This window comes from Ranitomeya imitator, chromosome 5 (assembly GCF_032444005.1).
Source record: "Ranitomeya imitator isolate aRanImi1 chromosome 5, aRanImi1.pri, whole genome shotgun sequence".
NCBI lineage: Eukaryota > Metazoa > Chordata > Amphibia > Anura > Dendrobatidae > Ranitomeya > Ranitomeya imitator.
In genome coordinates, this window is record NC_091286.1 from 200,649,348 (window position 1) to 200,662,465 (window position 13,118).

At 49.3% G+C, this 13,118-nt stretch overlaps 1 protein-coding gene across 1 annotated transcript in view; it reads left to right on the forward strand.

Moving 5' to 3' along the window:
* Nucleotides 1-231: 231 nt before the first annotated feature.
* The window catches only part of MPC1 (mitochondrial pyruvate carrier 1), a 45,731-nt gene continuing 32,844 nt past the window's right edge, over nt 232-13,118 (forward strand). Inside the window, exons 1-2 of the mRNA XM_069769506.1 lie at nt 232-412; nt 4,470-4,473. Of these exons, the coding sequence (XP_069625607.1) occupies nt 342-412; nt 4,470-4,473 (75 nt within the window). The 5' untranslated portion in view covers nt 232-341. The remainder of the gene's footprint in view (nt 413-4,469; nt 4,474-13,118) is intronic.

Sequence of the window (13,118 nt, forward strand, 5' to 3'; positions counted from 1 at the left end):
TGCGGCCGGTGCGGTCACCTTGCCGCCATGCTTCCCTAGCCAGGGCCGCAGCGGACTTTATCTCACTCATTGCCTGTAATCTCCACGTTGTTATGTTTGCACGAGTTCACAAATCCTTCCACATATAGAGCCAACTATTATAAGGACATTTTATCCCTGAGAATGTAAGTTGCACGCTCTAGTATGCCAGAATCCAAGATGGCCGGCGGCGTTCTAGCCCATGGTGACGTCAAGTCATGTGATGTAAGTGCGCTCCCGAGAGGCTGCCCGGTTTGTTGTCTGGTCGGGAGTGCGCGCAGCTGTGTTGCGGGAGCCGGCGGAGGTCAGTGTGAGCGGTCATCATGGCTGGAGTCGTGGCGCGCAAAGCAGTGGACTATGTCAAGAGCAAAGAGTTCCGCGAATATCTCATGAGGTGAATCCTGGGGACCGGCCGTGTTATCGCAGCGCGGGCTGGTAGAGGGCATGGCAGAGGCGTAGTGCGGCTGGGCACCGTGGTAATGGGTCGGTGTAGTGCGGCTGGGCACCGTGGTAATGGGTCGGTGTAGTGCGGCTGGGCACCGTGGTAATGGGTCTCAGGGTCTGCAGTACTGGAGGACACAGGAGGTGCAGCAGTCTCCTGTCACTGCTCTATGTGGACACAAGGGGCGCAGCAGTCTCCTGTCACTGCTCTATGTGGACACAGGGGGCGCAGCAGAGTCTCCTGTCACTGCTCTATGTGGACACAGGGGGCGCAGCAGTCTCCTGTCACTGCTCTATGTGGACACAGGGGGCGCAGCAGTCTCCTGTCACTGCACTATGTGGACACGGGGGGCGCAGCAGTCTCCTGTCACTGCTCTATGTGGACACTGGGGCGCAGCAGTCTCCTGTCACTGCTCTATGTGGACACAGGGGGCGCAGCAGTCTCCTGTCACTGCTCTATGTGGACACAGGGGGCGCAGCAGTCTCCTGTCACTGCTCTATGTGGACACGGGGGGCGCAGCAGTCTCCTGTCACTGCTCTATGGGGACACAGGGGGCGCAGCAGTCTCCTGTCACTGCTCTATGTGGACACAGGGGGCGCAGCAGTCTCCTGTCACTGCTCTATGTGGACACAGGGGGCGCAGCAGTCTCCTGTCACTGCTCTATGTGGACACAAGGGGCGCAGCAGTCTCCTGTCACTGCTCTATGTGGACACGGGGGGCGCAGCAGCCTCCTGTCACTGCTCTATGTGGACACAGGGGCGCAGCAGTCTCCTGTCACTGCTCTATGTGGACACAGGGGGCGCAGCAGTCTCCTGTCACTGCTCTATGTGGACACAGGGGGCGCAGCAGAGTCTCCTGTCACTGCTCTATGGGGACACAGGGGGCGCAGCAGTCTCCTGTCACTGCTCTATGTGGACACAGGGGGCGCAGCAGTCTCCTGTCACTGCTCTATGTGGACACGGGGGGCGCAGCAGTCTCCTGTCACTGCACTATGTGGACACAGGGGCGCAGCAGCCTCCTGTCACTGCACTATGTGGACACAGGGGCGCAGCAGTCTCCTGTCACTGCACTATGTGGACACGGGGCGCAGCAGTCTCCTGCACTGGGGGTTTAAGGCCGGGGTCACACTTGCGAGTGCAATGTGAGAAACTCGCACATCAATACCCAGCATTGCCGCCAGCACGTGAGACCGGAACGTTCAGTTACATAGAAATACATTCAGCCACACGCTCCGGTCCTGAGTGCCGGGTATTGATGCGAGAGACTGGCGCAAGCTTCTTGCATTGGACTGGCTAGTGTGACCCCGGCCTTACACCCCCAGTGCCCTTCCAGCCTGATTTGCATACGGCTGCACATTAGATTTCTCATAACTGACATATCGGACCTGTACAGTAGGTATTTTTGGAGGACGAGAGCTGACACACGGCTCCTTCTACGTGTAACCCTGCCCTGACCGTTCCCTGAGCCTCTCTGAACGTTCTTTCACCGTTCAGTGTGAATAGTTGGCCCCTTATTCCGCAGGTCAGTAAGATCATGGTGGCTGTTGCACAGTAAATGCTAATCAGAAAGGGGTTTTGTGTCGCCGCGTCCCGTAGCGTTTATCTTTTGCATTGGTTTTTTTTTTTTTTGTCAAACCAATTTTCTTTGATTCCATTCTAACCTTTTGATCACCCTTTATGTATCTTTTTGGCAAACAACTCTAACAAAAGCAGCAATTCTGGTGTTTTATAGGATTGTCAGTGTGGTATAATAGTATATGAAAGGGTTATTTCCATTTACATAAATGCGTATAGTCATGTAGTGCTTATAAAAACTAATCTTGTGATTTATTGCTTTTTTTTCAGTCATTCCTTTGATATTAAAGTGGTGTCCACTAATGATTACAATGTATTATTTCTATAGCGCCAACATATTCTGCAGCAGTTTATATTTTAGAGGGGACTTGTACAGACAATAAAGACTTTACACAATATCACGTAACTAAACAGATAGTGAGAATAGTGACGGCCATGCTTGCAATCGTATATTCTATGAGGAAATAAGGGAGACACAAAAGGTGAAAGGTAAAAAAAAAGCTTGTATTGTGCGGTCCGCCAATCAATAAAATACATAGGCGATTCACAATGCTGCATCATCCGGTCAACAGCCAGTATCCGTATGGATACAGAGGGCTAATAAGTGATGGAAAGTGTGAATAAATGCTACAAGGGTCCAGATTTTGAAGAAAGTTTTGAATGGGCAGAACAGATAGTTGGATAAGTGTGATGAGTCGATAGGCCTAAAGAAATGCGTTTTAGGCCACGCTTAAAACTGTGGGTATTGAGGATTAATTAAATTATCTTGGGTAGTGCATTCCAATGAATTGGCGCAGCAAAAGAGTAGTCTTGGAGACAGGAGTGGGGGTTCTGATTATTGAGGATGTTAGTCTTGGTTCATTAGCAAAATGGAAGGCACATGTAGACTGAGATGAGGAAGGAGATGTAGGGTCATCGGTGTAGCAGTTGGAAAGGATCACTGTAAACCATTTGTTTTTCACTCTCACCCCTATAATCCTTCACTTTCTGCTAACCACCCTAATCCCTACAGCTAGTAAGGAACTGTTCATCTCTTCAATCCTCCCCATCCATTTCACCTCCTTCTCAGAACCTTTCCTCAACATACAATCCTCTGTCTCCAAACAGACAGCCAACTCATGCCCTCTCCTGCTCCCACCTGCTAATACGTTCTCTGCTCCTCCTCACTGCTGGTGATATTGCTCCAAATCCTGGTCCTCCTCACCACATTCCCACAGTCATTGCTACCTCCCATCCACGCTCTATGACAACTTTCTGTAACCTCTCTAACCTTATACCCATTCACCCAGTCCCTCTAACAAGAGCTCTATGGAACGTTCGCTCTGTCTGCAACAAATGTTCCTTCATCCATGATCTTTTCATTACTCACAATCTTTCCTTCTTCGCCATCACCGATACCTGACTCACAGCCTCTCCTGCTGCACTCTCGTATGGTGGATTCAACCTTTCCCACACACCCCAACCCAGCAGCAAGCATGGCGGGAGGGGTTGGTTTTCTCCAGTCAGGTAACTGCTCCTTTACTCCAATCCCACTGCCACCCTCTGTTACCCTCCCTTCCTTTGAGGTGCACTCTGTGCGCAGCTGCTTCCCCTTTAACCTCCACTGGCTGTCATTTACCCCCCCCCCCCCCAGGGTTAGTCACCACCTTCTTTGATCACTACACCAACTGACTACTTCATTTCTTCTCTGCTGACATCCCTACAATCATCTTGGGCGACTTCAACATCCCCATTGACACTTCCCTCTCAGCTGCCACTAAATTTCTATCTCTCACTTCCTCATTTTGCCCTCAATCAATGGTCTTCTGCAGCCACTCACAAAGATGGCCACACACTGGACCTCATCTTCACCCGCCTCTGCTCCCTATCTAACCTCTTTAACTTACCTCTCCCTCTTTCTGACCACAACCTACATTCTCTTCCCTCTCCGCTCCAGGTCCACAATCCCCACCCCACAAACTTGCATACCCTCTTAAATGACTCGATCTACACTTACTGAACCCCTCCTCCCTCTTACAGACATAAGTTCCCTACACAATGTGGATGTTGCTGCCGCTTTATATAACACCACAATAGCTGCAGCTCTGGAATCGGTTGCCCCTCTCACACATACCAAAGCTGGCAAAATCAACAGACAGCCCTGGCACACCAGCCTTTCCCTCACTACTTTCAAGGCCACACTCGCTGCAGCAAAACAAATCTACTTCTTATCTCTCATATCCTCCCTGTCTCACAACCCTAAACAGTTATTCAATGCTTTCTCTAGTCACCTTCCACGACAGCAGTATTGGGAGGATGTCTCCCCGCCCTAATAGGGGACAGGAAACAAAGAGGTTAAATACCCCTCCCATTCCTGCAACCACCAGTGTTTTGCCTGTCCCCTATGGGGCATGAAGAGGTTCTCTGAGAGTGCTGCTGTGGCCGGTGATCGGGAGCACGGTTACCTGTCTAGCCGGGCAGTCGGGGGCTCCGCTCTCCTCCTTCAGACTGCTCCCATCTCCGTGATCTTCACGTGACTTGGGACCCTCGCCCGCCCTACCTGCGCCTCTCTAGGGAGGCAAAGCAGGGCGGTGCTCCTGCGTCCTCCTTCCTCCACGCTCGTGATGGTGTGCGTGCATCGGAAGTGACGCGCACCCGAACTTCCGTTTTTTTTCCCCGGCGCCATACACGCAGCTCCCGCGCGCACAGATCAGCGGCGGCATGGTCGGGCGTCTCTGACCCCCCCCCCCCCCCTAACGGACACTAACGAGGAGGAGGAGCACCACTAATCTCGCTGGGAGCCTCGGTATCCTATTTATTCCTGGCTAGGGAAGCCTCCAGGTAAGACCTCCTGTCTGTGACCCTCTGTAGTCAGGATCTCTGACCATATGGACGGCGAAAAACCCCTACACTCTGCTCCTGCGGAGCCCAGCGCTCACCCACCTGCTGTAAGTAGTGGGATGATGTCCCTTGCTGTCCATTTTGTAATTCAAGCAACTTAGTCCGACTTTCTCTCTCTTTTTAGGGAGATGAGGTCTCTGCCCCTAGGAAGGATAATGTGCCCAGCCGCAAGTGTGCTGCATGTGCGTCCAAGCTTCCCTCCACATATAAAAAGAAGCTCTGCCAACCACGCACAGATGATGTCCTGCGTACTGAACAGCCCTCACTTATGGACAGCATCAGAACTCTCATTAGGCAGGAGGTTCAGTCCTCCATGGCGACCTTTTCCCAGCCGCCGACACCGCAGCCTCCCCCTCCTAAGAAAAGGAAGACAGCCCCGCTAGACTCTGACTCGGGAGAATTACATACTTCAGAGTCAGAGGACATTTGGGAGAATGAGAGTTCTGCTTCTACTTCTGCTCCCAAATCAGATAATGAAAAATACCTCTTTTCCTCCGAGGATTTGGAGGAATTAGTATCTATGGTGAGGGGCACTATGGGAGTGGAAGAGGAGGTGGAGGGCCATTCTGTACAGGATGACATGTTCGGGGGTTTAAAACCTAAGTCAGTAAAGGGATTCCCCATACACAAAAACATCGAAAGCCTTATCCTCCATGAGTGGGGCCTTCCAGAGAAAGGGTTAAATATCCCATCAGAATTCAAAAACCGTTTTCCCCTTGAGGGAGACTGTTCCATTTTTGCAATGCCCAAGGTTGATGTTCAGGTGTCGAGGGTGACCAAAAAAACAGCACTGCCCTTTGAAGATTCCTCCCAGCTGAAAGATCCCATGGATCGCAAGACTGAAAGCTTATTGAGGAAATCTTGGGACACTTCAACAAATTTACTAAGATCTAACGTGACCTCAACATGTGTAGCCAGATCTCTATTTCTCTGGCTGCGTACATTGGAGAATCACCTAATACAAGGTACTCCCAGAGAAGAGATTCTTAATTCTCTTCCTCTGCTCCAGAAGGCAACTGGATTCCTAGCGGACGCCTCCGCAGAATCTGTACGAGTTGCCGCTAAATCAACGGTTCTCACAAATTCAGCCAGAAGGGCTTTGTGGCTGAAATCCTGGGGAGGCGATATTACTTCAAAGTCTAAGCTTTGCGTTATTCCTTTCCAGGGTCATTACATATTTGGCCCAGTTCTGGACAAAATCCTGGACAAAGCTTCAGATAAAAAGGTCCTTCCAGAACAAAGGAACCCTAGAAAGCGTTTTTTTTCGTCCCCTCCCCCCCCCCCCCCCGTGACCAAAACCTCCAGCAAAATTACAGGGGTAAAGGCAAATCGGGACGGTGGAGTTACCCCAAGGGAGGAAAAGCCAGGAATATCCTGGTCCCCCAACCTCAACAGACCTCTGAGAAGCAATGACTGCTCTCCGGTCGGAGGTTGACTCTCGGAATTCCTCTCCCAGTGGCAGACGATCACCATATCAGTGGGTCCTGCGTACCATACGGGAGGGCCTAAGATTGGAGTTCGAGAGTCCTCCTCCTCACAGTCTGGCTATATCACTTCCCTACAATCTCCGGGTCTTCGGGAATCTCTGATGCCGGATATCTTGAACCTGCTTCAGGCGGAGGCGGTTTCCCATGTACCACATCGAGAAATAGGAGAGGGTCACTATTCCCACCTCTTTTTGGTAAAAAAAAAACCCTCCGGGAAACACCGTATCGTTATCAACCTGAAACCTCTGAATCAGGTAATAAGATATCGAAGATTCAAGATGGAATCGATCAGATCAGCAATCCCGCTGATCGGTCACGATTGGGTGATGGCAACGTTGGACCTGAGGGATGCATACTACCATGTGCCGATACATCCAGACCACAGGAAGTTCCTCAGGTTCGCGATTTCCCAAGACAAACGGATCAGCCATTACCAATTCAATGTTCTTCCGTTCGGAGTCTCGTCTGCTCCACGAGTCTTCACCAAGATTATGTCAGAAGCGGTAATCTTTATTCCTCAACAGGGGGTGTGTATCATTCCATACCTGGACGATTTTCTTGTCGTCGCCCCATCCGCTTCACGCCTCAATCAGGATGTGACAAAGGTCCTCGACATCCTAACATCGCTCGGGTGAATCCCGAACCTGGCAAAATCAGACCTTCAGCCTTCTCCACGGAAGAAATTCCTAGGAATCCTTCTAGACTCGGAGAAGAGAATGTCCTTTCTACCCAAGGACCGTCAGACCGATCTCGTCAACAGGATCTCCAGGTTCAGAAATCAAAAAAACTCGACTCTGAGAGACTCTATGTCAATCCTGGGTTCGTTGACATCATGCATCCAGGCAGTCTCCTGGACCCAGGCCCATACGAGAACACTCCAATCACACATCCTGACGTACTCAAGAGGACGCCAGATGGCCTTAACCAGAAGGATTCCCCTTCCCTCTCATGTGAGATCCTCCCTATCATGGTGGCTGAACTCCCAAAATCTACATCGGGGAGTCAGCTGGGATCAGAATCCTCTCAGAGTACTCACAACAGACGCAAGTCAGAGAGGTTGGGGCGCCGTGATAAAAGGCTCCCACTTTCAGGGGTTGTGGACCCCAGATGTAAGACACAGTTCCTCAAATCTGAGGGAACTGAAAGCAGTGGAAGAGGCACTAAGAGCCGCATCTGTTATTGTACAGGATCACCATGTACGAGTGATGTCAGACAATATGACCACCGTGGCCTATCTCCGACACCAAGGGGGCACCGGACACCCGAGCCTGAAGTCAACTGCTGGAAGGATTTTTTTCCTGGGCAGAAAATTGCCTTCTGTCAATCTCTGCAGTACACATAAGGGGATTAGACAATTCCCAGGCGGATTATCTCAGCAGGAGGGACTTCCATCCAGGGGAGTGGTCTCTAAACCAGGATGTATTCTTAAACCTAGTCCAGAAGTGGGGAACTCCCGATGTGGACCTGTTTGCCAACAACCGGAACACAAAATCGAACACCTTCTCCTTGACCCCCTCAAACGAGGCACAGGGACTGGACGCTTTCTCCCACCCTTGGGAGTTTACCCTGGCATATGCTTTTCCGCCAATACCATTGCTACCCAGAATGTTACAGAAGATCTGGATGGATTAAGTCACAACGATTCTGGTAGCCCCATTGTGGTCAGGAAGAAGTTGGTTCAGCGCATTAACAAGCATGTGTTTAGAAGGCCCAATCCTGCTCCCCCAGAGACGCGACCTTCTTTAACAGGGTCCCCTGACCCATCCGGACCTACACAAGCTAAAGCTGACAGCTTGGTTACTGAGGCCGAGATCCTGAAAGCCAGAGGACTCTCGCAGGAAGTAATCGAAACCCTACAGAAGAGTAGAAAGCCAGTAACTAACACCATTTATGGCAAAGTATGCAAAAAATTCTCATCATGGTGTTCCCCAAACAGACCGGATCCTTTCAACCCAGATATTGCACAGATTCTTCAATTTCTCCAGAAGGGCCTGGAACTGGGTCTGTCACCTAGTACCCTAAAGGTTCAGGTGTCAGCTCTCGGGGCTTTCTTCGACCAGGATCTAGCAAACCATCGATGGGTCAAACGATTCATATCATCGGCAACCAGAATCCGTCCCAGACTCCATGTCCATACCCCACCTTGGGACTTGAACCTGGTGTTAAAAGGTCTGACTGGGGACCCCTTTGAACCACTTTCAGCCTCCAGCTTAAAGATCTTGACCCTGAAAACAGTCTTCCTGGTAGCTATCACTACTGCCAGGCGTATAGGGGAGTTACAGGCCTTATCTATCCAGGAACCATTCCTGACTATAACCACGGATAGTATAATCCTCAAATTAGACCCTTCCTTTACACGTAAGGTAGTTTCTGATTTTCACAGAAATCAGGACATCATATTACCTTCTTTCTGTCCAAATCCTTCTAATCCAAAAGAAGAGGCTTTTCACACCCTGGACGTTCGCAGGGTGGTTCTGTTCTATCTCCAGCAGACGGAAGGCTGGAGGTTGGATCAAAACCTGTTCATAGAGTGGGCAGGACAAAATAAGGGCAAGAAGGCCGCCAAAAGCACAATCGCTAATTGGATTAAGCAAGCCATCAGCCTGGCATACTCTTCTCAGAAGCTTACACCTCCAGCTTCACTGGAAGCCCACTCCACCCGCTCAGTCTCGACTTCCTGGGCAGAGAGGGGAAGCGCATCAGCAGAGCAGATATGCAGAGCTGCCACCTGGTCGTCAATCCATACATTCACCAGGCACTATAGGCTCAACTTCAACAGGGATCTATCGTTCGGCAGACGTGTTCTGCAAGTGGTTGTCCCTCCCTAAAGAAATTAGCGGTTGGTATCACTCCGATACTGCTGTTGTGGAAGGTGACTAGAGAAAATAGAATTAGTTCTTACCGGTAATTTGGTTTCTAGGAACCTGCACGACAGCACTAATTTCCCTCCCTATCTAATTTATTTATTTATTTAATGATTCCTGCACTTAAGTGGTAACTATACATGCTACTGTGTCCAGAAAAAACACTGGTGGTTGCAGGGAGGGGTATTTAACCTCTTTGTTTCCTGTCCCCCATTAGGGCGGGGAGACATCCTCCCAATACTGCTGTCGTGGAAGGTTCCTAGAAACCGAATTACCGGTAAGAACTAATTCTATTTTCAATATTCTCCTCCGTCCCCCAGCACCTCCTCCATCTCCAAACATCTCAGCTAAAGACTTTGCCTCATTTTTCAAGCAGAAGATTGATAACATCAGATACAGTTTTGGTTGGCAACCCCCAGAACCCTTCCTCCTAACTGCTCAGCCCTCCTCCTACAAAACCAACTTCTCCACTATTACAGAAGATCAACTCTCCACTCTACTTTCAAGATCACATCTCACCACCTGTGCACTTGACCCGATTTCATCCTACTTCATCCAAAACCTCACCACAGTCTTCAGCCCAACCCTATCCCCTCTTTAATCTTTAAGTGCTTTCTGCCATCGGACTTTTCTGTCCTGCTTTGATGCGGGCTCTGGCGGTCAGCTGTTTTGAACTGTGCCCGCAATAGGCGCAGGCGGAATCGTGATTCCACCCGCGCCTATTAGCTAGTTAAATGCCGCTGTCAAACTCTGACAGCAGCATTTAACAAGTGCTTTCAGCCATCGGGCCAGAAATGCGCGCACCGCTGACCCCTGTCACATGCTCGGGTGTCATAGGTACGTTGGCATAACAACCAGAGGTCTCCTGAAGTGACACTTTTTACTGTGCTCCTGGCTGCAAGCACGCCATGCATGCCGATTCATCTTGTGACACACACATCCTTGATAAAGGCCTGAGAGCCGAAACATCAGAAACTTTGTCTTGTCATATATCGGCTGTGAATACAGATGCTTTTATTACACAGAATATTCTCAAGAATTATCCCTTTTTTGAGTGCCGGAGGTGTTTTCTACTACTGAAAAATAAAAAAGTTATGGCTCTGGGAAGGAGGGGAGCAAAAAACTCTGTGGGTTAAGGGGTTAAACATGCCTCAAGCACACCTATCCTTTAAAAGTCCTCTCTTGACCCATTCTCTGTATCTAGCGATCGGCTTATATCACTTCCCCTCCTCCCCCCCCCCCCCCCGTGCCTCAAAACTACTGGAACAGCACGTCCATCTTGAACTGTCCGCCCACCTCTATTCTTGCTCCCTCTTCTACTGCTTACCATCTGGCTTCCGGCCGCACCACTCCACTGAAACTGCCTTAAATAAGGTCACCAATGACCTATTAACTGCCAAGATCAAGCGACACTACTGTCTTCCTCCTCCTGGACCTGTCCTCTGCCTTTGACACAGTGGACCATTCCCTATTACTACAGACCCTCTCATGTCTTGCATCACTGACTTGGCCCTATCTTGGATCTCGTCATACCTAACAGACCGGACAATCAGTGCCTCCCACTCGCACACCCACCTCCTCACCTCGCCCCTATCTGTCAGCGTCCCGTAAGATTCAGTCCTAGGGCCCCTGCTCTTCTCCATTTAAACCTTCGGGCTTGGACAGCTCATACAGTCTCATTGCTTTCAGTATCACCTCTGTGCTGATGACACACAGATCTACATCTCTGGACCTGATATCACCTCTAGTGACGAGCGAATATACTCATTACTGGAGATTTCCCGAGTATGCTCGGGTGACCTCAGAGTATTTTTTTTTTAGTGCTCGGAGATTGTTTTCATCGTTGCAGCTGAATGATTTACATCTCTTAGCCAGCATAAGTACATGTGGGTGTTGCCTGGTTGCTAAGGAATTCCCACATGTAATCAAGCTCACTAAGAAATGTAAATCATTTAGCTGAGGTGAGGAAAGCTAAATCTCCGAGCACTAAAAAATACTCGGAGGACACCCGAGCGTGCTCGGGAAATCTCGAGTAACGAGTATATTTGCTCATCACAAATCACCTCCCTACTAACCAGCATCCCATGATGTCTGTCTTTCATCCTTCTTCTCCGCTAGATTTCTAAAACTTAATATGGACAAAACAGAATTCATCATCTTTCCCCCATCTCACTCGATCCCCCACCCATGGACCTATCCATTTAAGTAAATGGCTGCCCACTCTCCCCAGTCCCAGAAGCTCGCTGCCTCAGGGTAATCCTTGACATTGATCTCTCCTTCAAACCACATATACAAGCCCTTTCCACTTCCTGCCAACTTCAACTCAAAAATATTTCACAGATCTGTACATTCCTCAACCAAGAATCTGCAAAAACTCTAGTCCATAACCTCATCATCTCCTTCCTTGACTACTGCAACCTCCTGCTGTGGCCTCCCCTCTAACACTCTTGCACCCCTCCAATCTATCCTAAACTAAGCTGCCCGACTAATCCACCTGTCCCCCCTCTATTCCCCGGCCTCTCCCCTCTGTCAGTCCCTGCACTGGCTCCCCATTACCCAAAGACTCAAGTTCAAAACCCTAACCATGGCATACAAAGTCATCCACAACCTGTCTCCTCCATACATCTGTGACCTCGTCTGACCAGCACGCCACCTCCGATCCTCACAAGATCTCCTCTGCTCCCCTCTTATCTCCTTTTCCCACAATAGCATACAAAAGTTCTCCTGCACATCACCCCTACTCTGAAACTCGCTACCACGACATATCATACTCTCGCCTACCGTGGAAACCTTCAAAAAGAACCTGAAGACCTACCTTTTCCGACAAGCCTACAACCTGCAGTAACCACTGGTCGACTAAGCCACTGCATGACCAGCTCTACCCTCACCTATTGTATTCTCATCCATCCCTTGTAGAATGTGAGCCCTCGTTGTCAGGGTTCTCTCTCCTTCTGTACCAGTCGTGAATTGTATTGTTTAAGATTACTGTACTTGTTTTTATTATGTATACCCCTTCTCACATGTAAAGCGCCATGGAATAAATCATGCTATAATATGATGCTGGCTGCTGCAGTTAGGATGGACTGGAAAGGAGAGCGTTTAGTAAGAGGGAGATCGATCAGTAGAGAGCTGCAGTAATACAGACAAGAATGAATAAGCTACAGTAAGTTTTTGCAGCGTCAAAGGTAGGAAAAGGTCAAATTCTAGAGATGTTTTTGAGGTGTGATGACATGAGCAGGTAAGTGATCAGATGTAGGTGGTGAAGGTTAGATTTGAATCAAGAGTAACCCCAAGACAGTGGGTATGTTGCTGGGGAGAAATGGTAGACTCGCACACGAAAATGGCAATATCTGGCATAGGTAGGTTAGTGGAGGGAGGAAACACGTTCCGTTTTTGACAGATTAAGTTGTAGATAAAATGAGGACATGATGTTGGGGACATGCAGGTGTGATGTCAGGAGACAATGTGCATAATGGGTGTCATCAGCATCACCATCTACTGATGATTTATCCAATAGGGGGGGTGTAGGACTGATCCTTGAGAAACCCTGACAGAAGGGGAAGAGGAGCCAGGAAAAGATACAGTGAAGGAGGAGAACCAGGAGAGAACGGTGTCCTTGAGGCCGATAGTGGAGCATAGTGAGGAGGAGCTGGTGATCCCCAGCTACAGCGCAGTGCTTACAAGCTACACAGCAGCAGTGCACGGTCTCCTAGACCGCAAGCTAAAGTTTTTTTTTTTTTATTTTTTTTTTTAGTTATAGCCATCTGAATATAAACAAAATTTGATAGTGTCATAACTCTCTTAATCATATAATGATCATTGTTTATACTGAAGCGAAAACTAAAGGAATCGA